This window comes from Oncorhynchus tshawytscha, linkage group LG18 (assembly GCF_018296145.1).
Source record: "Oncorhynchus tshawytscha isolate Ot180627B linkage group LG18, Otsh_v2.0, whole genome shotgun sequence".
Lineage (NCBI taxonomy): Eukaryota > Metazoa > Chordata > Actinopteri > Salmoniformes > Salmonidae > Oncorhynchus > Oncorhynchus tshawytscha.
In genome coordinates this window covers 18,151,868-18,176,179 of record NC_056446.1, presented here as the reverse complement: position 1 = coordinate 18,176,179, position 24,312 = coordinate 18,151,868, and the positions used below count along the sequence as shown (strand labels likewise).

The 24,312-nt window shown below is 42.2% G+C and overlaps 1 protein-coding gene across 13 annotated transcripts in view; it reads right to left on the bottom strand.

Moving 5' to 3' along the window:
- LOC112217628 (androgen-induced gene 1 protein-like) overlaps positions 1–23,592 on the bottom strand; it is a 51,225-nt gene extending 27,633 nt beyond the window's left edge. For 3 of the 13 annotated variants that reach the window (XM_042300750.1, XM_042300751.1, XM_042300753.1), the window contains exons 1-2: positions 2,210–3,680; positions 801–1,771 (exon numbers count right to left, since the gene is read on the bottom strand). Coding sequence is in view for 7 of the 13 variants with exons in the window: in XM_042300757.1 (XP_042156691.1) it covers positions 15,914–15,988; positions 16,211–16,366; positions 23,306–23,446 (372 nt within the window). In the remaining 6 variants the exon portion in view is untranslated. Of the gene's footprint in view, positions 1–800; positions 1,772–2,209; positions 3,681–5,091; positions 6,059–15,862; positions 15,989–16,210; positions 16,367–17,044; positions 17,655–17,731; positions 17,760–23,305 lie in introns of those variants that run through there. The other 10 variants (XM_042300754.1, XM_042300756.1, XM_042300752.1 and 7 more) reach the window with 9 other exon arrangements.
- Between the last annotated feature and the right edge of the window lie 720 nt (positions 23,593–24,312).

Below are 24,312 nucleotides of genomic sequence, written 5' to 3'. Positions count from 1 at the left end.
TTTGCAAGGCATTGGAGAACTTCCCTGGTCTCTGGTTAAATCTGTATTTGAAATTCACTGCTCGATTGAGGGACCTTACAGATAATTCTGTGTGTGAGGTACAGAGGTGAGGTAGTCATTCAAAAATAATTTTAAGCACTATTTTTGCACACAGTGAATCCATGCAACATATTATTCTTGATAAGCACATTTTTACTCCTGAACTCATTTAGACTTGATATATCAAAAGGGGTTAAATACTTATTGACTTAAGACATTTCAGCTTTTCATTTGTAAAACTTTTGAAAAACAAAATTCTACTTTGACATTATGGGGTGTAGTGTTTGTAGGCCAGTGCAAAAACTACATCTACATTTAAACCATTTTAAATTCAGGCTGTAACACAACAAAATGTGGAAAAAGTCAAGGGGTGTGAATACTTTCTGAAGGCACTGTAGGTAGCCTGCCCACATTGTATCTGCCAGCTGTTGGCTTGAGTGCACATGCCAAGACTAAAGTGGGCACATTCACGATATAACGCAACATTTGTTGTGACAAAACCATCAGTAGAGTTGAAAATGCAACGGAAACCCATTTAACTTGTATTTCTTATTCGGTACAAGGGAATTTAACCGCAAAAGTTATGTTTACTACATCACGCTCAGCCATTCATCACCAAAAAGTCAATTTGATGGAAACTCAACTCTGTTTGGAAAATGTGCATATTGTTTTTATGTGTATTTGCAAATATTCACATGAAAATCTGATGTAAATCTAGCTGTTGTTTATGTCAAATGTCTCAACTGCTCATATTTACTTACCAACTACAATGAAGAGCACACACTAGTGGTAGCAAAGGCATGCTTGCTCCTCTGGCCCTTATATTGAAGTGGAACATTAACTCATTGGTCATCAATCTGAAACATTTTAAGAAAAAGGATTGACAAATGTAACAGTAGTTGGATAATATCTCTAAATGTTTTAAGAATGAGCAAGAGAGAAATGGTAGAAACTTTACATGACTCACCAAGGGAGGTAGGTATCTCTTGAATCAGAACAACGGTTTTGCACCTATTAGAAGTGGTGCTATTCCAATTTGATCAACTGACAGCAATTTGGATCTACTTACTCAGGCAATCATGGGCAGCTGAATAGCATGTCTCTTGGGGAATACAGTCAGTGATTTAATGAAAAAATGTTAACGATCAACAGCATAGCTAGTACAAACCTAGCTCTTACAAAGCTGATTAGTAGGAATCAATTCACATTGAATATCAGAGTATCAAATAGACAAAAACAACATTTTCCACACAAAACTGTCAATGACTATGGATTTAAAGACGGGTTGGTCTGCTCTCTCCTATCCCTGGGATGTAGTAGAATAGGTCACTGGTAACTGAGTGTGTGGCCAAGCACTGGTGTAGAAGCCGTGCATCACGTCATTGACATGTTTCAGGAACTTTAAAGACCGAGACAAATCATGATTAACCATTGCCTAAGGTCTTCACTAAGTTAGCCTAGCAAGTACATTGACTATGTTGCCCCTCAGCAATCTGGCAGTCAGGCAGACAGATGGAGCGCGAGAGATAGGCTATTTAAATGTCTTTGTCAGCAAGCTGGGTAACTTCTGTACTTCTTTCCTTTGTTACCACCTCTACCCTTCCATCCAAGCTGGACCCCACTGGGAGCAGACGTTAATCCAATGTCTATTTCACGCTGGTTCAACGTAATTTCATTTCAAAGATGTGGAAACAACATTGATTCAACTAGTGTGCGCCCAGTGGGAAGATTCCTGCAAAAAAAGAGAATCAAAAATTGAAAAAGGCAGTTGACAGGTGCAACATGTGAATGAGTGTTGAGGGGGAGCAGGTATAGCAAAATGTATCGTATTGTCAAATACAAAATACACAAAAATACAAGGATCTCTGATGAATCAAGAATTTTTTAATCCATATGGGGGGGTACACATTTCAAGAATTAGACTAGCTTGCAGTGTCTCTCACACACAATCAATGTTTCTTATGTGTACTCATCAACCATCTCTCTCTCTCTCTCTCTCTCTCACACACACAGCTCGCATGTCACAATGTTGACATGACAACTATATTTTCTATAAGTTATTGTGATCATCATCATCATCTCTCTCACTCAAACACACTCTCTCACAGAGAACACACATACACGCACATTTACTGTCATTGACTAAACATTTATCAAAATGAAAACTTACCATGTCAACGGAGGGTTAGCCAGAGAGATAACGTTAGTTAGCTAAAGTTAGCTAGCTAGCGAACCTTTCCTTGACGTTCTTTTCCCCAACAAACCACCGCTTTACTTACAGCAGTAAAACAAGAATGCCGGAGAACAGGGACTACCACTTAGCAGTCAAATATATATATTTTTGGTGTACATTGAGAAACTGTCATTCTTTTCCAGCTGTGTTGTTGTGTAGCCTGCCCGGTGCTCTGTCCCAACGGCCTTATGGAATGTTGATGCTGAAGCAAGCAGGCTGCCTGCTGCGCGGATAGATCTATTGCTGCACATGGAGCACAGATTCCAATCCAAGTTTCAGCTGGAACTGATATGCCTACCTCCTTATTTAGCCACTGAAATTAAAATACAATTACTGCCTGCATTATGTTAATTGCTTAAAAGCTTTAAGGGGAAATATTATAGTCATATTTTCAGGATCAAATTCAGGTGCAATCATGTTTGACTAATTAGTGATTAAAATAAATGCGATAAAAATAGAATTGTCAATCCTGGTAAATTGTAGTAGGATATTGAAAAAAATAGGCCTGTGTGTTATTTGTTAAATTCAGATCTTTTTTTGTTAGTCATAATAGAACATCAAAATGGCATACAGTGGAACAGAAGAACATGTGCAGCACAATAAACAGTGCAATTAGCTAACACAGACAAAAGATGACCATAGAAGCCAACACACACAGCAAGTTAGCAGATAATTTTTGTAAAGTTATTATTGTGCATGTATATCTTATATGCTGGTAACCTAGAAACAATGTTATGGGAAGGAATGAGCACTTTTTAATTGGGTGGACTGTAAAACAAAAGCTGCCATAGCCTTTAGTAAAAGCAAAAGCATTTATAGGATTGGATATTCTCTAAATTAGGGACCATCTCTGATAGCTATAGGACCGCAGAGACTGACACAAATTTTATGACCTAGAAAATTCAATGACTTAAGAGGTGAAATATATATATTTTTTAATATTTTTTTAATATTGGTATTTCATTCCTTGCCGAATAAAAACCTTAAATGGCCCTACTCCTGAAAAAGTTAATCGGGCCGGATAAACTGAAATGGCCTCGGCTCGAGTACCATTAGCCGGAGCCCAGAGTAATATGATTCGGCCGGACGCGGGAAAAGCTCATCCGTACGAAGCCCCCCAAGTCCATGCCGAGTCCTTCAAGTCTAAAATGGAATAGGCACGAGCCCAACGTGTTGACTGGGTCCAGTATGCCATGAGACCTTAACCCGCTTTGGTGCGCTCTGCCAGCTGTCGTTTGCCAAATGTTTTAAGCTGAATCATGCAAACCCCGCTGAAAAAGAACATTTACTCCAATTTCAATCATTTTAATGGTTCTAGTGTCTTATATCCAATGGGTGAATGATCCCAAACACTACAGTATGTACAGTGCATTAAGAAAGTATTCAGACCCCTTGACTTTTCATATTTTGTTACATTAAAGCCTTATTCTAAAATTGATTAAATTAAACACCCCATAAATGACAAAAGTTTAAAACATTTTTGCTAAAATATTTAAAAATAAAAAACAGATATAAAAGTATTCAGACTATTTGCTACTAGACTCAATTGAGCTCAGGTACATCCTGTTTCCATTGATTATCCTTGAGATGTTTCTACAACTTACATGGAGTCCACCTGTGGTAAATCCAATTGATTGGACATGATTTGGAAAGGCACAAACTTGTCTATATAAGGTTCCACAGTTGACAGTGCATGTCAGAGCAAAAACCAAGCCATGAGGTCGAAGGAATTGTCCATAGAGCCCGAGACATGATTGTGTCGAGGCACAGAACTGGGGAAGGGTACCAAAAAATGTTTGCTGCATTGAAGGTCCCCAAGAACACAGTGGCCTCCATCATTCTTAAATAGAATACGTTTGGAACCACCAAGACTCTTCCTAGAGCTGGCCACCCGGCCAAACTGAGTAATCGGGGAGAAGGGCCTAGGTCTTTCACCGGGAGGTGACCAAGAACCTGATGGTGAATCTGACAGAGTTCCAGAGTTCTTCCGTGGAGATGAACCTTCCAGAAGGACAACCATCTCTGCAGTACTCCACCAATCAGGCCTTTATTGTAGTGTGGAAGGACAGAAGCCACTCCTCAGTTAAAGGCACATGACTGCCCGCTTGGAGTTTGCCAAAAGGCACCTAAGGACTCTGTCTGATGAAACCAAGGTTGAATACTTTGGCCTGAATACCAAGCATCACGTCTGGAAGAAACCTGGCACAATCCCTTCGTTGAAGCATGGTGGTGGTAGCGTCATGCTGTGGGGATGTTTTGCAGCAGCAGGGAGACTAGTCAGGATTAAGGGAAAGATGAACGGAGCAAAGTACAGAGAGATCCTTGATGAAAACCTGCTCCAGAGCACTCAGGTCCTCAGACTGGGGCTAAGGTTCACCTTCCAGCAGGACAGCAACCCCTTGCTCACACCCAAGGCAATGCAGGAGTGGCTTTAGGACAAGTCCCTTAATGTCCTTGAGTGGCCCAGCCAGAGCCCGGACTTGAACCCGGTCGAACATCTGGAGAGAAATGAATCTGGAGAGAAATGGCTGTGCAGCAATGCTACCCATCCAACCTGACAGAGCTTGAGAGGATCTGCAGAGAAGAAATGGGAGAAACTCCCCAAATACAGGTGTGCCAAGCATCATACCCAAGAAGACTCGAGGTTGTAATCGCTGCCAAAGGTATTTCAACAAAGTACTGAGTAAAGGGTCTGAATACTTATGTAAATTTGATATTTCTGGGGGGGGTTATACATTTTGCAAAAATTTCTAAAAAACAGTTTTAGCTTTTCCATTATGTGTAGATTGGTGAGGGAAAACATCAATTTAATCCATTTTAGAATAAGGCTATAACGTAACAAAATGCAGAAAAAGTCAAGGGGTCTGAATACTTTCCGAATGCACTGTGCATATTTATATAGATTGGTGTCTATTAATTGAGTAGCATTGAGATAACTGATCAGTTGTTCAATCAGATTTCAATGAAAAAAACATTTAAACCAAAATAAGATTTATTGTTCATGACGTCAAAAAGACATCATGGAAAAGAGGTCTTAATCTGGTTGTGATCGAGTTATAGACGTCCCGACCAGATTTCAACCAGAAAAATATGTCTTTATCAGGTCGTATGCCCACTTTGATGTATATCACAGAGAGCCGGAGAAGCTTTTGGCCCAGGGGGTCAAATAACCATGAATGTTTACATGCTGCCCATGTTATCCCAAGATAATATAGGTCAAGCTATCCACAAAAGAGATATGCATTATAGCTATGAATGTAATAAAAATACAAATCTAAGTACATTATATTTTCAGTCAAATACAGTATGTTCATAATTTGACAGGCAATGTAATGGTCTATTGGGGTTTTCCAGACCATTTTCCGCCCTTGTTGTATGGCCTCTGGACACACCATTCACCTCAGGTCATCATATACCCAGGAAATCCACTAGTTCTGTGGCCTGGCTCTTCTCTTGTCTCTCCCTGAGGTTTCCTGCTTGGCCTGGGTTGAGCTTGACCCTGCTACCCCCACAGTCTGCCCCTCTAAGGACCAGTGCTGGAGCATAAAGATGTCAGCCTCTGACCTGAGCACTAGCTATCTCCTTCATCCAGGTTGCCTGGCACTCTCCGACTAACACCGAGGCGAGCTAGCAATAAAGCCTGCCATGCCGGGTGAGGCGAAGCGAAGCGACAGTTCTGGGGCTAATGTTTTAATATCAGCATACCATAATTAATCCCTAAGAGGTGACTTCTTCGCCGCTCCTTGTCTCTTATCCCGACGCTTCTCCACCAGCCCTGTATGCCTCCTGTAAGAAGGACAGCGGTAAGCTTGTGAGGAGATCAAATGCACAGCAAAAACAAGCATGTTACTGTCGAGTGTACAGGCTTTGAAAAGGGGTATTTGAAGTTCCAGCTCTGTGGAGTGGAGCAGCTTCCTCGATGAAAGAATTCCAGTTCTGCCTGTAATCCTTCTGATCCAGACAGTTGTAACTGCTCCCGACCCTACCAAACTACCCAACCTATTTGCATTAATCGACCTCGATTAGGGATTTGACAGAATTCTGTTTTGCTTTGTACTCACATTATTTAGCTGGATCTATGATTTCCCGTAAGTCTCTTGCCACTGTGGCCAAATAAACAGGCTGCACTACAAGGCCACAGCAAGCAGGCAGGCCTGCTGAATGGAGAGCATTGACTCTGAGGGAGCAGCTTATTACAGACCCTCGAAAGTGAGAAACAGAATTTCTTATTTCCTCTCCGAGGTGCAGAGTGTGAGTAAATGGATTCCGTCTGACACAGGTAGTTTATTTAGACATTTCACATTTCCACACCCTCAGCCTTTTTAGCTGCATGGGCTCCATGTCGTCGGGTCCGTAGGGAAACCACACCTGGCCCCGTAAGGGGCCTCTAGGCCTGTCCAGGAGCCAAACCATCCAGAGCCCAGCCGAGGGGGATGGAATTACCTGGTCTGCCATCTGCGCCTCAGATGGATGCATGTGAAATGTCCCCGCTATTGTGCCCTGATGGCACACACTCCTCTTTCATCATCATGTGGAGAGGTGGGAAAAATGGAGGGGTGCGCTCGACCCTGACAGGGATACATTCACACCTGACCAATGCAGGGAGAATACACACACACACACACAAACCAGAGCAGCATGCAGACTACAGATACACGCATATTACCATTATCCAGCATCAACGCTAATGAGCGCTCATTTCCCGGCATTAGCTACGGTGCACATGACATCCATTGTGTGGTGTGTAAACTGAACTGTGTGGCGAACTCTCAGACAGGGACTGGTGCCAAGTGGCTCATCATACACTGCACTGCTCTGTGACGGTGACAATAAAAGAGTTCTTCAGCTGTCCCCATAGGTGAACCCTATGAAGGACCCTTTTTGGTTCCAGGTATAACCCTTTACACAGAGGTACGTGTTTTTTCTAAGAGTGTAGCAACTGGTCCCTAGTTTCTAGGAGGATATCTAAGGAGCAGCGCGTCGTCTCGCTCTCTCCGCTCTGCTGCTCTGATGACTCATGTCTTACAGCCTACCTACGCAGAAGAACACAGGTCACAGCACACATCACATGATCTCTGGTAAGCAGGGCCTGTGATGTATATAACATGCATGTCCCTACTTCAGTACAATGCCTTCGGAAAGTATTCAGACCCCTTGACTTTCTCCACATTTTGTCACGTTACAGCCTTATTCTAAAATCAATTACAAATGTTCCTCATTCTTAAAGAAGAAGTTTGGAACCACCAAGACTTTCCCTAGAGCTGGCCGCCTGGCCAAACTGAGCAATCGGGAGAGAAGAGCCTTTATCAGGGAGGTGACCAAGAACCCAATGGTAAATCTGAGCTCTAGAGTTCTCCTGTGGAGATGGGTGAACCTTCCAGAAGGACAACCATCTCTGCAGCACTCCACCAATCAGGCCTTTATTGTAGTGTGGCCAGACAGAAGCCACTCCTCATTTAAAGCACATGACTACCCGCTTGGAGTTTGCCAAAAGGCACCTAAAGACTCTCAGACCATGAGAAACAAGATTCTCTGATCTGATGAAATCAAAGATGAACAGAGCAAAGTACAGAGAGATCCTTGATGAAAATCTGCTTCAGAGCACTCAGGTCCTCAGACTGAGGTGAAGGCTCACCTTCCAACAGGACAACAACCCTAAGCACACAGCCAAGGCAACGCAGGAGTGGCTTCGGGACAAGTCTCTGAATGTCCTTGAGTGGCCCAGCCAGAGCCCGGATTTGAACCCTATCGAACATCTCTGGAGAGACCTGAAAATAGCTTGGCAGCAACGCTCCACATCCAACCTGACAGAGCTTGAGAAGATCTGCAGAGAACAATGGAAGAAAATCCTCAAATACAGGTGTGCCAAGCTTGTAGCGTCATACCCAAGAAGACTCAAGGCTTCAACAAAGTACTGAGTAAAGGGTCTGAATACTTATGTCCATTTTATATTAAAATTTTTTCTTATTTATATTTCAGCAAAAATGTCTAAACCTGTTTTTTGCTTTGTCGTTATGGGGTAGTGTGTGTAGATTGATGAGGGGGGGAAACAATTGAATCCATTTTAGAATAAGGCTGTAACGTAACAAAATGTGGAAATAGGCAAGAGGTCTGAATACTTTCCGAAGGCATTGTAGGTCATGGTAAAAAATAGATATCATGATGATGACACGACATGCAATGTTCTTCCTTATTACACAGTTACTAAGCCAAAGTTAGTACAAATTAATTTATTTCCCTCTCTTTTGGCTTGAGGCCTGGAAGAAAAACTGTATACTAGCAACCAGTACCTTTCCACTATAATTCAAATATTTACCCAGTACTTTATAAATTCACATCCCTGTATGAACCCCTCAGCACCTGCTGCCTGGGCATCCTGGCCCCTCACCACCACCACCTCACTATATAAAACATCACCTCTCCCTACTAACAGGAAAAGAGCAGCAGCAAAGAACCAATTTAAATATTTTCCGAGTAATTATCAGATGGCCATCACGGACACAAGGGCATATAAAAGTAAGACAAACATGCAGTGTTTCCTTTTTCTCCCAGGGCTCAGCTTTCTGGTCCCGCTACTCGCTGCCCGTTGCCTCCAAGGCCACGGCATGACATCCAGCCAGATAGATGACTTGGCATTTGCAAAGCAAATTGGCCGTGCTGCATCCAAGACAATGTGTGTCGGTGTCCCTACTAGGCTTATGCAAAGGCCCTCCCAGAGGACAGTGCAATCCAGGATAGGCCACAGGCAGCAGTATGCAGCAGGGAAAGAATGCTGACAGTGTCCACTAACTCAGACGGAAGGCTAGCTAGGGGACTTTTCCTTTCCGCCAGCCTTGCTGTTTCACCTGCGAGGTGTGAGACAACCCTAGATTTGTCTGACCTACATATAGACTAAAGACTAGCATTTGTCTAGCGAGGTAGGAGGAAAACAGACACTTGTTTATAGGTTATTAGGTCTGGAGCTGTTGAGTTTCGGGTTCTATTTCTCATATACAGGTAACTGCCAACATAATGGAAACATTTGAGTAAATGAGGGATACAAAGTATATTGAAATCAGGTGCTTCAACACAGGTGTGGTTCCTGAGTTAATTAAGCAATTAACATCCCATCATGCTTAGGATCATGTATAAAAATGCTGGGCAAGCCATTATTTTGGCTACCATACTATTCCCACATAGGATGACAATTCCCCCATCCACAGGGCATGAATGGTCAATGAATTGTTTGATGAGCATGAAAACGATGTAAACCATATGCCATGGCCGTCTCAGTCACCAGATCTCAACCCAATTGAACACTTATGTGAGATTTTGGAGAGGTGCTCCAAATGATGGAATTTCTCGTGGAAGAATGGGGGTGTCGCACTAGGCTGCGGTGCGTTCTGTGTACTGCATGCGTTCAATATTTTCAACTCGTGCATTGTTTTACCGTGCAGTAGTACAAACAGAAATACTGTACAGTCAGACTCGAACTAGCTAGCTTTTAGCTAGTTGAAAAGCGAAGCATATGTATCAATTACGGAAAATGCGAGATATGGAATAACCCATCGGCAACCGCCCAACTATATGTACACCCGACCCTAATCCGAAAATATAGAAAATCCGCTGTAGGCTACAGTCAGACTGCAGAATGATTTTTTGACAAGGGGTGCAGGATGTTTTTGATATACAGTGCATTTTTCTACATTTTTTCTACATGTTACAGCCTTATTATTTTTTCCTCCTTTTTTTCACTGCACAACTATTTTCAGGTCTCTCCAGAGATGTTCAAGTTCGGGCTCTGGCTGGGCCACTCAAGGACATTCAGAGACTTGTCCTGAAACCCCTCCGACACCCCTCTTGGCTGTGTGCTTAGGGTTGTTGTGCTGTTGGAAGGTGAACCTTTGCCCCAGTCTGAGGTCTTGAGCCCATGAGCAGGTTTTCATCAAAGATCTAGCTGCACTTTGCTCCGTTCATCTTTCCCTCGATCCTGACTAGTCTCCCAGTCCCTGACGCTTGGCATTCAGGACAAATAGTTCAATCTTGGTTTCATCACACCAGAGAATCTTGTTTCTCATGGTCTGAGAGTCTTTTAGGTGCCTTTTGGCAACCTCAAAGCGGGCTGTCATGTGCCTTTCACTGAGGAGTGGCCACTCTACCATAAAGGCCTGATTGGTGGAGTGCTGCAGAGATGGTTGTCCTTCTTTAAGGTTCTCCCACCTCCAACGAGGAACTCTGGAGCTCTGTCAGAGTGACCATCAGGTTCTTGGTCACCTCCTCGATTGCTCAGTTTGGCCGGACGGCCAGCTGTAGGAAGAGTCTTCAAATTTCTTCCATTTAAGACGGATGGAGACCATTGTGTTCTTGGGGACCTTCAATGCTGCAGACATTTTTTGGTACCCTGGCCCAGATCTGTGCCTCAACACAATCCTGTCTCGGAGCTCTACGGATAACTCCTTCGACCTCATGGCTTGGTTTTTGCTGTGACATGCACTGTCAACTGTGGGACCTTTATATATACAGGTGTGTGCTTTTCCAAATTATGTCCAATCAATTGAAATTACCACAGGTGGACTCCAATCAACTTCCAGAAACATCTCAAGGATGATCAATGGACACAGGATGCACCTGAGCTCAATTTCGAGTCTCATAGCAAAGGGTCTGAATACTTATGTAAATACGGTATATCTGTTTTTTATTTTTAATACATTTGCAAATATTTAAAAAATCTATTTTTGCTTAGTCATTGTGGGTTATTGTGTGTAGATTGATGAGGGAAAATAATAATGTAATCTATTTTTTACAAGGCTGTAACATAACAAGATTTGGAAAAAGGGAAGGGATCTGAATACTTTCCAAATGCACTGTAGATAGCATATGTTTCTGCTTATAATTTCTGACATTTTAGTATGGCTATTTGTTAGTCAACTTGTCTATACTGTAATTAGATACATGCAGCTTCTCTTCTGTCATATGTTGTCCTAGAAACGATATAAACCTTTGCTCACCACAATGTCATAAATGTCATAAAGATAGAATGAATGCTTCAATTAAGTTCTGTCAACTCTTCTTTCGCAAAATAAAATGCAATAACTCTTAAGAAAAACCTGGAAAGATTTTCTGTGCAAAATTTCCAAATTACATGTTTGACCAGTTGTCTATGGTGCATGTACTATGTAGGTACCTGAGCTGAGCCATACAGGAGACTAGGCATCTACTGTACCACCCACTACCAGATTAGAGGGGGCAATGTAGCCTGTTTTTTGTCTCCCCACTTTGGTTTTGAAATTACCATCACCCACTAATTAACTATTCATTTTTGCAGATTAAGTGTTTGAGCTAGTAATGTACAGGGGAGTAGTGCTGCCCTCACTTTTTTCAATTTGAGAATACACGGAGCTGATAAAACTATTTCTGGAAAATGAATTATAAATTATATTTAATTACCACTAAAACTCCATGAAAAACGATAGAATGACAAACCAAATAAATATGTATAGCAGCCTAGAGGTGAATGGTGGTTTCTCCCCTGTCTTCTCTCTGGTGGTGGTGAGAATGAGGAAAAACTATAGGCTGTGTGTGTGCACTGCGGAGGCCTGTCGGCTTGACCATTTTGGCCAATCAGAACGTTGAAAAAAAAATAATTCACTGTGTGTCTGCCTTGATGTTCACAAAAGCAGACCACTCTTGCACAGTGGAACCCAGAACAATATGCGACCACTTGGTTACAGTGGTACCATTCTGCCGAGGACACCCAAACCAGAGTGGCCACTGTAAAGCCGGACGCTCTCTGGAAGTTGCTATAGCCCTGCTTTGGATCTTTAACCTATATTGACTAATGGCTGAGATGCAGGGCCTGTTCTAGCTTAGTATGTCAGTCAGGAATGTGAATTGTAAATTGGTCCAAGTTGGAGGTAACAATGCATTAAGCTTCTAGTTTATTGAGATGCATGAATACGCCACACCAACATTTTGATTTTATGGCTGTTTCATAATGAATTTCCTGTAATTCTACGTAGTAATGGTTCATGTTCACTACTTGGTCAATTTATTTGATAGCATGTTTAATCTATGCAAATAAATTCTATGAAGTGATAGATCACCTCTGTTTTATTCTGTAATATGGTTACAATATACCCTAGGTTTAAGCTAATCAAATCAAAGTTTATTTATGATGCCGTGTGTAAAGTACACAATACAATGAAAATGCCAACACCAAATGGCAGCGCTATCCTTCAGCACCACAAGTTGGTTCAACTTCTTTATCATTACGCAATCCTGGCGCTGTCCTTTCAGCACCCCGAAGGGCGCTCCAATCGCTTAAAATAACACTCATCAAGATCTGTTGCCTACGCCTAATAGTCCTTCTCATCTCTTAATAATAAAAATAGTAATATTTTATTATTATTATAACAGAAGATCATCACTTCTCACAATGGTGCTCGTTTAGTAAAGTTAGATCAAAGCTGAATCAATGTCTCACAAGATCACATAATGATGAATTCGCATTTTACATACCGGAACCAGATATAATACCATAGCATAGGCCTGTAACGTTTACTGTTCCACCAAAAACACCTCTTAATTTCTAATGAGATTTCAGGATGGTTAGCTGAAGCTTAATAGTCAGACAAAAAAATATAATGTGCCAAAACTGTGCCACCTAGACAGGACATATGGTTTGATTGAAACAAAATACAAGGCTAATAGTGTGTTAACATCATCTGCTCTAATTCGCTCATGAAACAGTAATTCAAGAAGATCTAAATGCATGAAACTGATTGAGATCAATCAAATTATTAACATGGAGATGCAGTTTGGAAGTAAAAAGTAAAACTTGTAAAATGTGAAGAATTATAATTTACGATGGACAGTGATGATGGCCTATTTTGAAATTAGGTAGCCTATGCCTAACTTGGTGTTTGAGGGTATTAAAAATAGAACATTTTCTTGAGACAATATGTGTGGGCACATGCGGAGCTTGCTATCGAAGGAGCATATGCATTTTCTATAATGATAGGCTATTAAATTGGCTACATCTGTCGGTACAAACTTTGAGGAAAAATGCTCTTCCTCACCTAAAAAAATAGCACTACACCACTGGTAATATATCAATAATTATTGTTTACAAATGAGCTATGACATAGTCAGGCACAACTTTGGATCCCCCCCCATCTCAATGGTTTTGACCGTTTAGAAGTATTTACAGAGATGTTCTCCTCTTTCAATTCGGCCATACAGTTCAAAAGTGATTGCTTGTTATGAAATTATTCACTTTACCGTATATATCTAAAAATGAACATGTACAACAATTGTTTAAAGCAAAACTATCAAAACTATTGCTGAACCTGGACAATCAAAATAACAGCTATTGTAAGCCCTGTTCAGCAGGTAGGCTATTGCCAGATGAGAGTTGTCTTTGGTAGTTTACTTTAATTCTGGTAAAACACCATTTTCAATGGCTCATAGATAACAATGACCTAGCAAATGACTTAGGTTGTTACACAACTAATAAAGCCTAATACCACACAAGCCATATTAGCATTTGAATGCTGAAGGTGCCGCACAGATGGGCAAGATCAGGAACAGGCCGCCTACCTCGCATTGGTCAGCCCGTGAAGCTGGGCACAGTGAGAAATTTGACTAGGCTCCTGATATTGTCTGGTTGTTAGGCACGCAAAATTACTTGTAGATCAACACAGTTACATGCATTTCGACACTGAAACAGAAGAAGCATCATCTGTGCGGCACGCAGTCATCCCCTCCCTCTTCAAAGGGGGAGACACCCTGGACCCAAACTGTTACAGACCTATATCCATCCTGCCCTGCCTATCTAAGGTCTTCGAAAGCCAAGTCAACAAACAGGTCACTGACCATCTCGAATCCCACCGTACCTTCTCCGCTGTGCAATCTGGTTTCCGAGCCGGTCACGGGTGCACCTCAGCCACGCTCAAGGTACTAAACGATATCATAACCGCCATCGATAAAAGACAGTACTGTGCAGCCGTCTTCATCGACCTTGCCAAGGCTTTCGACTCTGTCAATCACCATATTCTCATCGGCAGACTCAGTAGCCTCGGTTTTTCGGATGACTGCCTTGCCTGGTTCACCAATTACTTTGCAGACAGAGTTCAGTGTGTCAAATCGGAGGGCATTCTGTCCGGTCCTCTGGCAGTCTCTATGGGGGTGTCACAGGGTTTAATCCTCGGGCTGACTCTTTTCTCTGTATATATCAATGATGTTGCTCTTGCTGCGGGCAATTCCCTGATCCACCTCTACGCATACGACACCATTCTATATACTTCCGGCCCGTCCTTGGACACTGTGCTATCTAACCTCCAAACGAGCTTCAATGCCATACAACACTCCTTCCGTGGCCTCCAACTGCTCTTAAACGCTAGTAAAACCAAATGCATGCTTTTCAACCGTTCACTGCCTGCACCCGCACGCCTGACCAGCATCACCACCCTGGATGGTTCCGACCTTGAATATGTGGACATCTATAAGTACCTAGGTGTCTGGCTAGACTGTAAACTCTCCTTCCAGACTCATATCAAACATCTCCAAACGAAAATCAAATCAAGAGTCGGCTTTCTATTTCGCAACAAAGCCTCATTCACTCACGCCGCCAAACTTACCCTAGTAAAACTGACTATCCTACCGATCCTCGACTTCGGCGATGTCATCTACAAAATTGCTTCCAACACTCTACTCAGCAAACTGGATGCAGTTTATCACAGTGCCATCCGTTTTGTCACTAAAGCACCTTATACCACCCACCACTGCGACTTGTATGCTCTAGTCGGCTGGCCCTCGCTACATATTCGTCGCCAGACCCACTGGCTCCAGGTCATCTACAAGTCCATGCTAGGTAAAGCTCCGCCTTATCTCAGTTCACTGGTCACGATGGCAACACCCATCCGTAGCACGCGCTCCAGCAGGTGTATCTCACTGATCATCCCTAAAGCCAACACCTCATTTGGCCGCCTTTCGTTCCAGTTCTCTGCTGCCTGTGACTGGAACGAATTGCAAAAATCGCTGAAGTTGGAGACTTCTCCCTCACCAACTTCAAACATCTGCTATCTGAGCAGCTAACCGATCGCTGCAGCTGTACATAGTCTATCGGTAAATAGCCCACCCATTTTTACCTACCTCATCCCCATACTGTTTTTATTTATTTACTTTTCTGCTCTTTTGCACACCAATATCTCTACCTGTACATGACCATCTGATCATTTATCACTCCAGTGTTAATCTGCAAAATTGTAATTATTTGCCTACCTCCTCATGCCTTTTGCACACAATGTATATAGACTCCCCTTTTTTTTCTACTGTGTTATTGACTTGTTAATTGTTTACTCCATGTGTAACTGTTGTCTGTTCACACTGCTATGCTTTATCTTGGCCAGGTCGCAGTTGCAAATGAGAACTTGTTCTCAACTAGCCTACCTGGTTAAATAAAGGTGAAATAAAAAAAATTGTCACAAAAGATTAGGTATTTTTTAGAAAGAATGTATTATGAAGCAAAAAAAACTGAACTGGTGATTAGTAAGGTTTGAATTGGTGACATGCATCTTAAACAATTGTATCGGGTGAATCGTTACGTAGCTAATTCGGGTGCATCTGTTTGTTCAAATATCTTAATTTTTTAAAATCTTAATTTTACCCATGAATAATGCTTGAAAAGGCAATGAGAATGGGGGCATCTGTTTGTTGTGGATCTGTGGTTTCAAGCATCTAGACAGTCAGAGTAAGAAACAGTTATTTACAATGTAGAACATTCAGAGTGTTTTTTGCTAATTTCTCCTTGAACTAACTTTCAGATTTTGTGCTATATCCTAGTCCCAGATCTGTGTGTGCTATACACCAATGGTCGTTGAGTTGGCGATATACCACAAACAGATCTGAGAGCAGACTCCAATGCCCTAGGCCTCGCGTTATGTTGTGACTACTACTTACCACTCCAACAGGGAAGGCCAGCACGGCCATCATCCAGTCCCTCAGGCCAATGAGCTTCCTAAGCTGCCTCTCCTGCTCCTGGCTCTCACTTCCCTTGGTCAGCAGGCTGGACAGGTCTGTCAGCACACACACGCCAAAGAACACTGCCTGGATAACCTAGAACAGGGGAGGAGAAGACACATGTAGATCACATCATGTGTACTTCCAGACAGATCAGCCACACACAGAGTACATAATAGTTAGTGCTTTTTTTAAAGTATAGCTGCTCCAGGAGTTGTCACAGAAAAGCATTTTCTGCACATTTTGAAGGGATTCACCGGTACTTTAGTATAATTTTTAGCCAGTAATTCTGAAAGTAGCGCCCACGGGCCAAAAGTAGTTCTCGAAAATTATAGATATGTGCACCACGCCATTGCTCTCCCTCTCGCTCTACTGTGTGTGCATCTAGCTAGCTGTACCTCAAATGGCAAGGGGCTGAAGCTCATTGGCTAGAAATAATTTCTAAAAGCTGGCCCACGTGGGGGGAAACAGTTGCTTTCAAACTAAGGATTTTGTGGATAATTGTCACGTAGGTAGGAATGAGTCGGGAGACAGACACAGGAATGCGTAATATTTTTTTTTTTTAAATTAAGCCCACATTACGGTGTGCCGTGCAAAGGCACGGGACGAAGAGCAAACAAACACATAAAACACAGGGTAGAAACAAAAACAAAAGAGCGAGGAGTACCTCGAATAAATAACACTAGCGCACAATGATTAACACACGGGACGAGACCCGTAATCTGCGCAATCAACAAAGGCACGAAAGCCAAAACACACAGCATAGGTACTCACACGCACCAACGGACATTGTAACAATAATGGACAGCCCAATGGAAACCAAAGGCCACACTTATACAGGTACTAATCATTGGGAATAGGGGGCAGGTGTGCATAATGAAAGTTCCAGAGGGATCTGCACCAGCAGCGCAACGATACTGGCCTCGAGGACGATCACAGGAATGCAGTGTGGGTCAATCAGGACCAGATGCAGCTGCCGAAGTTGCGTCGTCATTGTGATGTGCCAGTTGCGGCTGCCAAAGTTGTGACGGCATCGGACGGACCGGTTGTGGTGGCGTCAGACGGGCCAGTTGTGGCAATCGGAAGAACCAGTTGCAGCTGCCGAAGTCCCATAAGTGCCGGACGGACCAGTCTCAGGGTCGTCGGAGGGGCCATTCCTGCTGTCTCCTTTTAAGGTCCATTATTCTGTCACGTTGGCATGAAGGATCGGGAGACAGAAGCAGGAATGCGTAATAAGGTTTATTATTACACCCAAAATTAGGGTGAGCCGTGTAAAGACACTGGGACAAAAACCAAACAAACATGTACACAAAACACAGGGTTGAAACCCAAACAAAAGAGCGTGGAGTACCTCGAATAAATAACACAAACGCACAAAGATTAACACACGGGACGAGACCCGTAATCATCTGCGCAATCCACAATGGCACGAAAGCCAAACCACACAGCACAGGTACTCACACAACCAACGGCCATAATAGCAATAATCGACAGCACCATGGTGAACAAAAGGCATATATATACAAATACAATCAGTGGGAATAGGGGTCAGATGTGCGCAATTAAAGTTCCGGAGGGATCCGTGACACTAATTGAGGTAAAACGGTAATTCTGCTCATAAATTATGCATGTATGAAATACACATTGACACATCCCGTCCAAAGCGTGAAGTTTAAAAAATGCTTACAAGTCGCCAAAGTACCAAAGCATGTCTTTAAAGCTGCAATATATAACTTTTTGGGCGACCTGACCAAATTCACATAGAAATCTGAGTTATAGATTTGTAATTCTCATTGAAAGCAAGTCTAAGAAGTGGTAGATCTGTTCAATGTGCTCTATTTCTATGCTTCCCGTTCTTAAGTTTTGTTTTTGAGTCTTTAATTTCAGTTTTGTACACCAGCTTCAAACAGCTGAAAGAAAATACTATATTTTTGGTGTAATGAAAATATATTTCACAGCAGTTTAGATGGTACAATGATTCTCTACACGATCCATTGCTTGTTTTGTCACAAACTGAAATTAGGCAAACTATTCGAATTTTAGCAACCAGGAAATGGTTGATAATTTTGGGTCACAAAATCAGTAGTTCCTCATCTCTCAAGAGCACAGTAGCTTCAAATATTTACATCACATTATATTCATGAAAAACATAGTAATCCTTAAAAAGATATCTACAATACATTAATACAGTGAGCTCCAAAAGAGTTGGGAGAGTGATAATTTGTTTTGCCTCTGTACTCCAGCACTTCGAATTTGAAATTATACAATGACTATGAGGTTAAAGTGCAGACGGTCAGCTTTAATTTGAGTGTATTTTCACTCATATCGGGTGAACTCGGGGTGGCAGGGTAGCCTAGTGGTTAGAGCGTTGGACTAGTAACTGAAAGGTTGCAAGTTTGAATCCCCAAGCTGACAAGGTACAAATCTGTCGTTCTGCCCCTGAACAAGGCAGTTAACCCACTGTTCCTAGGTCGTCATTGACAATAAGAATTTGTTCTTAACTGACTTGCCTAGTAAAATAAAGGTTAAAAAAAAACTGTACATAAATTACAGCACATTTTGCACATAGTCCCCACATTTTAGAGGAACAAAAGTATTGGGACAAATGAACTTATATGTGTATTAAAGTAGTAGAAAATTAAGTATTTGGTCACATATTCATAGCATGCAATGACTACATAAAACTTGTGACTCTACAAACTTGTTGGATGCATTTGCTGTTTGTTTTAGTTGTGTTTCAGATTATGTTGTGAATGGTAAATAATGTATTGTATAATTTTGGGGTTACTTTTATTGTAAATAAGAATAGAATATGTTTCTAAACACTTCTACATTCATGTGGATGCGACAATGATTATAGATAATCGTGAATGAACTGTGAATAATGATGGGCGAGAAAGTTACAGATGCACAAATATCATACCCCAAGACATGCTAACCCCTCACCATTACAATAACAGGGCAGGTTAGCAGTTTTGGGAGGGGGTATGATACTTGTGCATCTGTAGTCATTGTGTGCTATGAATATGGTTGGTGTTGGTGTTGTTAGTGCTCTGGGACTTGTTTTGGGTTAGTCAGTATTTGCGCCCTGCGTGTCGGGCATTTAATTTTGGTGCCGTATTAAAGTGCACTTTTCCCCTGGACCTCTCTGCTCTCTGCGCCTGATTCCTCGCTACACACCTAGCCAGCCGTGACAGGCCTATACACAAAAGGTGAATTTCCTAACGGTTCACCCGATATGGATGAAAATACCCTCAAAGGAAAGCTGACAGTCTGCACTTTAACCTCATAGTCATTGTATCATTTCATATCCAAAGTGCTGAAGTATAGAGCCAAAACAACAACAAATGTGTCACTGTCCCAAAACTTTTGGAGCTCAATGTACAGAATGTATATCACAAAGGAGTTCAATTGAGGTGTTCTCTCAAATACGATGAATATTCATGTTAAGTATAGAGATAAATACAAAAAATGGAGATAGATACATTCATAGAGGGTATTTTGTATTTAAATAAGCATTATATAACAACTGAACAATTGCATAAACCCCATCCTGTCAATGTCTATCCCCTTAAGCTAGCATATGTCATTTTGTGTGAGTCTAAGAGCAGTCTGTGGCAGTGGTGGAGATTATTAATGCATTAAATTAAGAGCAAGAGAACATAACAGGGTGTCTTTATCTCCACAGCAAAAATCCAACAGACTGGAAAGTGTGACTTTAATTCTCATTAATTCACTGTTTAATTTAGGATTCCAGGAACCCACATCTTTTTGGTCAGAAAATTGCCTCGCAAAGAGGACAGGGTAGTGCCCAGCAACGGCAATAGTATGACACCTAGCTAACACGCAAGACAGGTATTTCATTTCTCAGAAGTTCTTAGTTGTCTTTATATCTTCTACTTTGTTTTTTGCCTCCGTAACAGCATGTTAGCCTGAGGCTATGCTAAAAACGAATGCCTTCCAGGTCTCTTTCACTAAGATCAAATGCAACAGGTTTGAAAAACAGAGCTCTCACAGGGAATGAATGCCAATTGCTAAGTATAAAACCCTTTACTAGCTCTACGGGCTCTTTTCCCTACCCTGTATCGCAGGCACTTAGGTGCAACCACAGTAATTCCTGGACTGGAGCGCAAGTCATAAAGTGTTGCTCCACACAACTCAAATGTATACAGCTGGGCCAGAGGGAATCTGGGAAGGAGAAAATGGACGCTGCATGAACAAGAGCGAGCCAGTTTATCTTTACAACAGCTATAGGAGTTATGACGCACGTACAATACAATAATTACAAGCCTGAACATATCCAGTGTGTATTAACTATATTACATTAGAGAAGAGCATTAAGGAAACATCAGTTAGCCATTTATAGAACAATGGGAAGTAATGTAATGTATATAGGAACCTAATTACCTCCACAGTTAGCAGAGGGTGACAGGAGAGTACAGTAGTGCATCATTCCTTAGTTAACGTAGACATTAGGTACTGTCCTACACTCCCCCTATCCCTCTTTACACGTGCTGTGTATCGTGCTGGCCAGAGGCAGAGAGGGAGAACTGGACTGGATGCTCCAGGGACGGGGACACACTTCATATGTACTAAAGAGCCAGACAGAATATCTCTCTGTCCACACCTGCCCCACTCTAAGCATCACCTGACACTCTGACTCTGTGGGGCAAGGCAGGGGGGGTTCTGCACTGTCACCGCAGTTATCGGATGCTACTTATGTGCGTGATACTACTTATGTGTGTGCATGTGACACATAACATAGAGTAGATGACACTTGCTCTATACGGTTACTTACTTGGCTTAAAACTGATAAGTTTAACGAACAACTTGGAAGTGAGAGAACAATTTAAACCAAAGGTATGACCCAAACAGACGTTCAGTTTCACAATCTGTCTGCTAGGCGCCTCACTTTTTTCCGACGGAGGCACTATGTTAAACCGCAGCGAGACTTTTCAGATCATTTGATTCCTCCAAACACAGGGGTTAGAGGTTTCATTCTGTCTATTGATTGATGTGGACAAAGGCCAGCTGTCACTGGTGGTATAACCCCACGTGACAGCCCTGTGTTCTCCTCCTAATGTATCCCCCTGATGGGAACCTAAATCTGACCCAAACACTCAATAATGGATGACTGAGTCCCAATGAAAATCTATCTACAGGTTAAAATCACAGCAAGGTAAGTGAAGTGTTACAGAATTAGTGTTGACAGATCCATGGATGACAGGCCTACAGCTTGTTTCTAGAGTTTCCCATTCCCCCTTGGAAAGGTCTGGTTCGTTGCACAACAGCCTGCGAGCGAGTGGAATGTCTTATTGTGGATAGAGATTGTGCTGTGATGACATGTTTTTTGTTGTCTGTTCCAATAACTTCTCCATATAGCAACCACTCTAACAGGTAAGATGACTCAATTTAGAATTGAGAACATTTAGAATAAGAAATGCTTAAAGCAATTGTAATCCTTACCAATAACCAAACCAGTTATTCAAAAGGCCTGTACATACTGTAGCTGTTTCATGTCAAAGTCAATATAGTTCCACCTCTGAGTCACTTCATGTTAGATTATTTTCGTCATGGCAATTTTGTATGAGCTAAAACAAGTATTCCGGAGAAGAAGAAAAAAACATATTGATGCCAGAATGAGAGGATCCATTATAATGGGAAGAGACATTGTACAATTTAATTACAGTAAATAGGAAGCAAAATAGAGGAGGCAATTGAAGGACTATTCCTGGAATTTGCATATTGACTTCATATTGTCATTTTTCTTATTACTGTTGGATCACGATTAAAGATGGAATATTGAACGCACGACAGTCTCTCTCTCTCTCTCTCTCTCTCACACACACACACACACACACACACACACACACACACACACACACACACACACACACACATGCTCTCTCTTGCTCTCACACACACACACACACACATGCTCTCTCTTGCTCTCACACACACACTCTCTCTCTCACAAACACATACTCTCTCACACACGCACGCACATACTTTGTTGTGTCAGGATTTATGACAGGCAAAATCAATAGCTGTTGTAATGCACAATAACAAAACATTTTATTGCTGTTATTGCATGTAACACTATTGCCATAAAAATAGTTGTAAAATAGTTCAGCAGTGGGCTTCTAATGTGGAAAACATGAGTCATTGGTAAAAAAAATGGACTGGCCCAATAAAAGTGTGTGCTTTGTGTTTATGTGTGTGTGTGTGTGTGTGTGTGTGTGTGTGTGTGTGTGTGTGTGTGTGTGTGTGTGTGTGTGTGTGTGTGTGTGTGTGTGTGTGTGTGTGTGTGTGTGTGTGTGTGTGTGTGTGTGTGTGTGTGTGTGTGTGTGTGTGTGTGTGTGTGTGTGTGTGTGTGTGTGTGTGTGTGTGTGTGTGTGTGTGTGTGTGTGTGTGTGTGTGTGTGTGTGTGTGTGTGTGGGTCTGCAGTAGTAGTAAAGCTGAAAATTACAATTAATTTCAGAAAACAAAAGTACAACCGCTCCTAGAAAAAAAGACAAGCAAGACAGAAAGAGAGATAAAGAAAACATCCTGGGTGTTTCCATACAACATGTTTTACTACCCAAACCACATTCTGTTAAAATGACGGCTGTGTGATAATGTAACAGGGGAATAATTTGAGCTCGGGACCTTGTTATCTTAATAACATCATCTCGGTTACCCACGGGGCACGGCTGGCTGCTTAATTGTGATTCATGATATGATTACAATGTTGCAACAGAAGGCAAACCGCTTGCGCGCATCAGCAGCAGCCGAGAAGAGAGGGGCACTTTTTAGTGGGTGTGAGATTTTTATGTCTAACACGTGCCCAAAAATGTGAGGAATCCGTATTAACGCTGGAAAAAACAAAACATATTGTAGCGGACATCATAATAAGACATATTGGGCCCGTTTCGCAACCGAGGGTGGGCGGTATCAACAACTGGAGGTAGGTCACTGACCGTCTGTAGCATACCATACTATGACGTGCTACCATTTCTGACCAGGAGCCGTTCTATAGAACAATATTACACTTACCAGGTCTATGAATGTTAAAAACTTCCAGCTACCGCCGTATGTTTGATGCGCGGGCATGTCAATGGCTTTATAATTGCAGAGGATGGAGAAATAGGACAGGAGGATGGCTACCCTTAGCACCTGAGATGGGATGAGCGCCATGTTTTTTTCCCCTGTTTCCTTGTCTCGTCTCCTGCTTTATCCTCCTGCCAGAGCGACGCTGCTATGGGTCTCGCACAGAGCATGGGGGTCGTTGCCTCGGAGAAGGGATGCAGACAGAGAGGAGGGTGCGTACGAGTTGTGCGCGCAGAGCGTGAGGGAAGGGAGGGGGGAGGAGGGGTGTTGCCATAGAAACAGAGACCTCAGCCTCTCATAGATGAGGAGAGGCCAGACCACCGCGAGATGCTCTGCATGCATAAAGAGGCTCCTTCAATGATGTCTTCATAGCCTAGTGAATGGTGTAGGCTAGCTAAGATGTGTACAATAATATTTTAACCAGAAATGTCTTTTTTATTTTGGGGGTTAGTTTTAAGCAATAGAAGGCCTACCAGAATGTGGCAACACAAAATCACCATTTATGACCTGACACCAGACTTCTTGAATAAGAAACGATATATTTCTTCTGACATAAATTTAGTTTCAGAACAGAGACAGTTACAGGTTTATGTGTGTAGTTCCAGCGGAGACATTCTAATACATTATACTTTGGCAGAGAGTTTACTATCACTAGAAGAGTTTTACAACTTTACTGTGGTCTCTAGGACACAACGCAACTCTCCTTCCAGGGCCTTCAACTGCTCTTAAATGCAAGTAAAACTAAATGCATGCTCTTCAACCGATCGCTGCCCGCACCTGCCCGCCCGTCCAGCATCACTACTCTGGACGGTTCTGACTTAGAATACGTGGACAACTATAAATACCTAGGTGTCTGGTTAGACTGTAAACTCTCCTTCCAGACACACATTAAGCATCTCCAATCCAAAATTACATCTAGAATCGGCTTCCTATTATGCAACAAAGCATCCTTC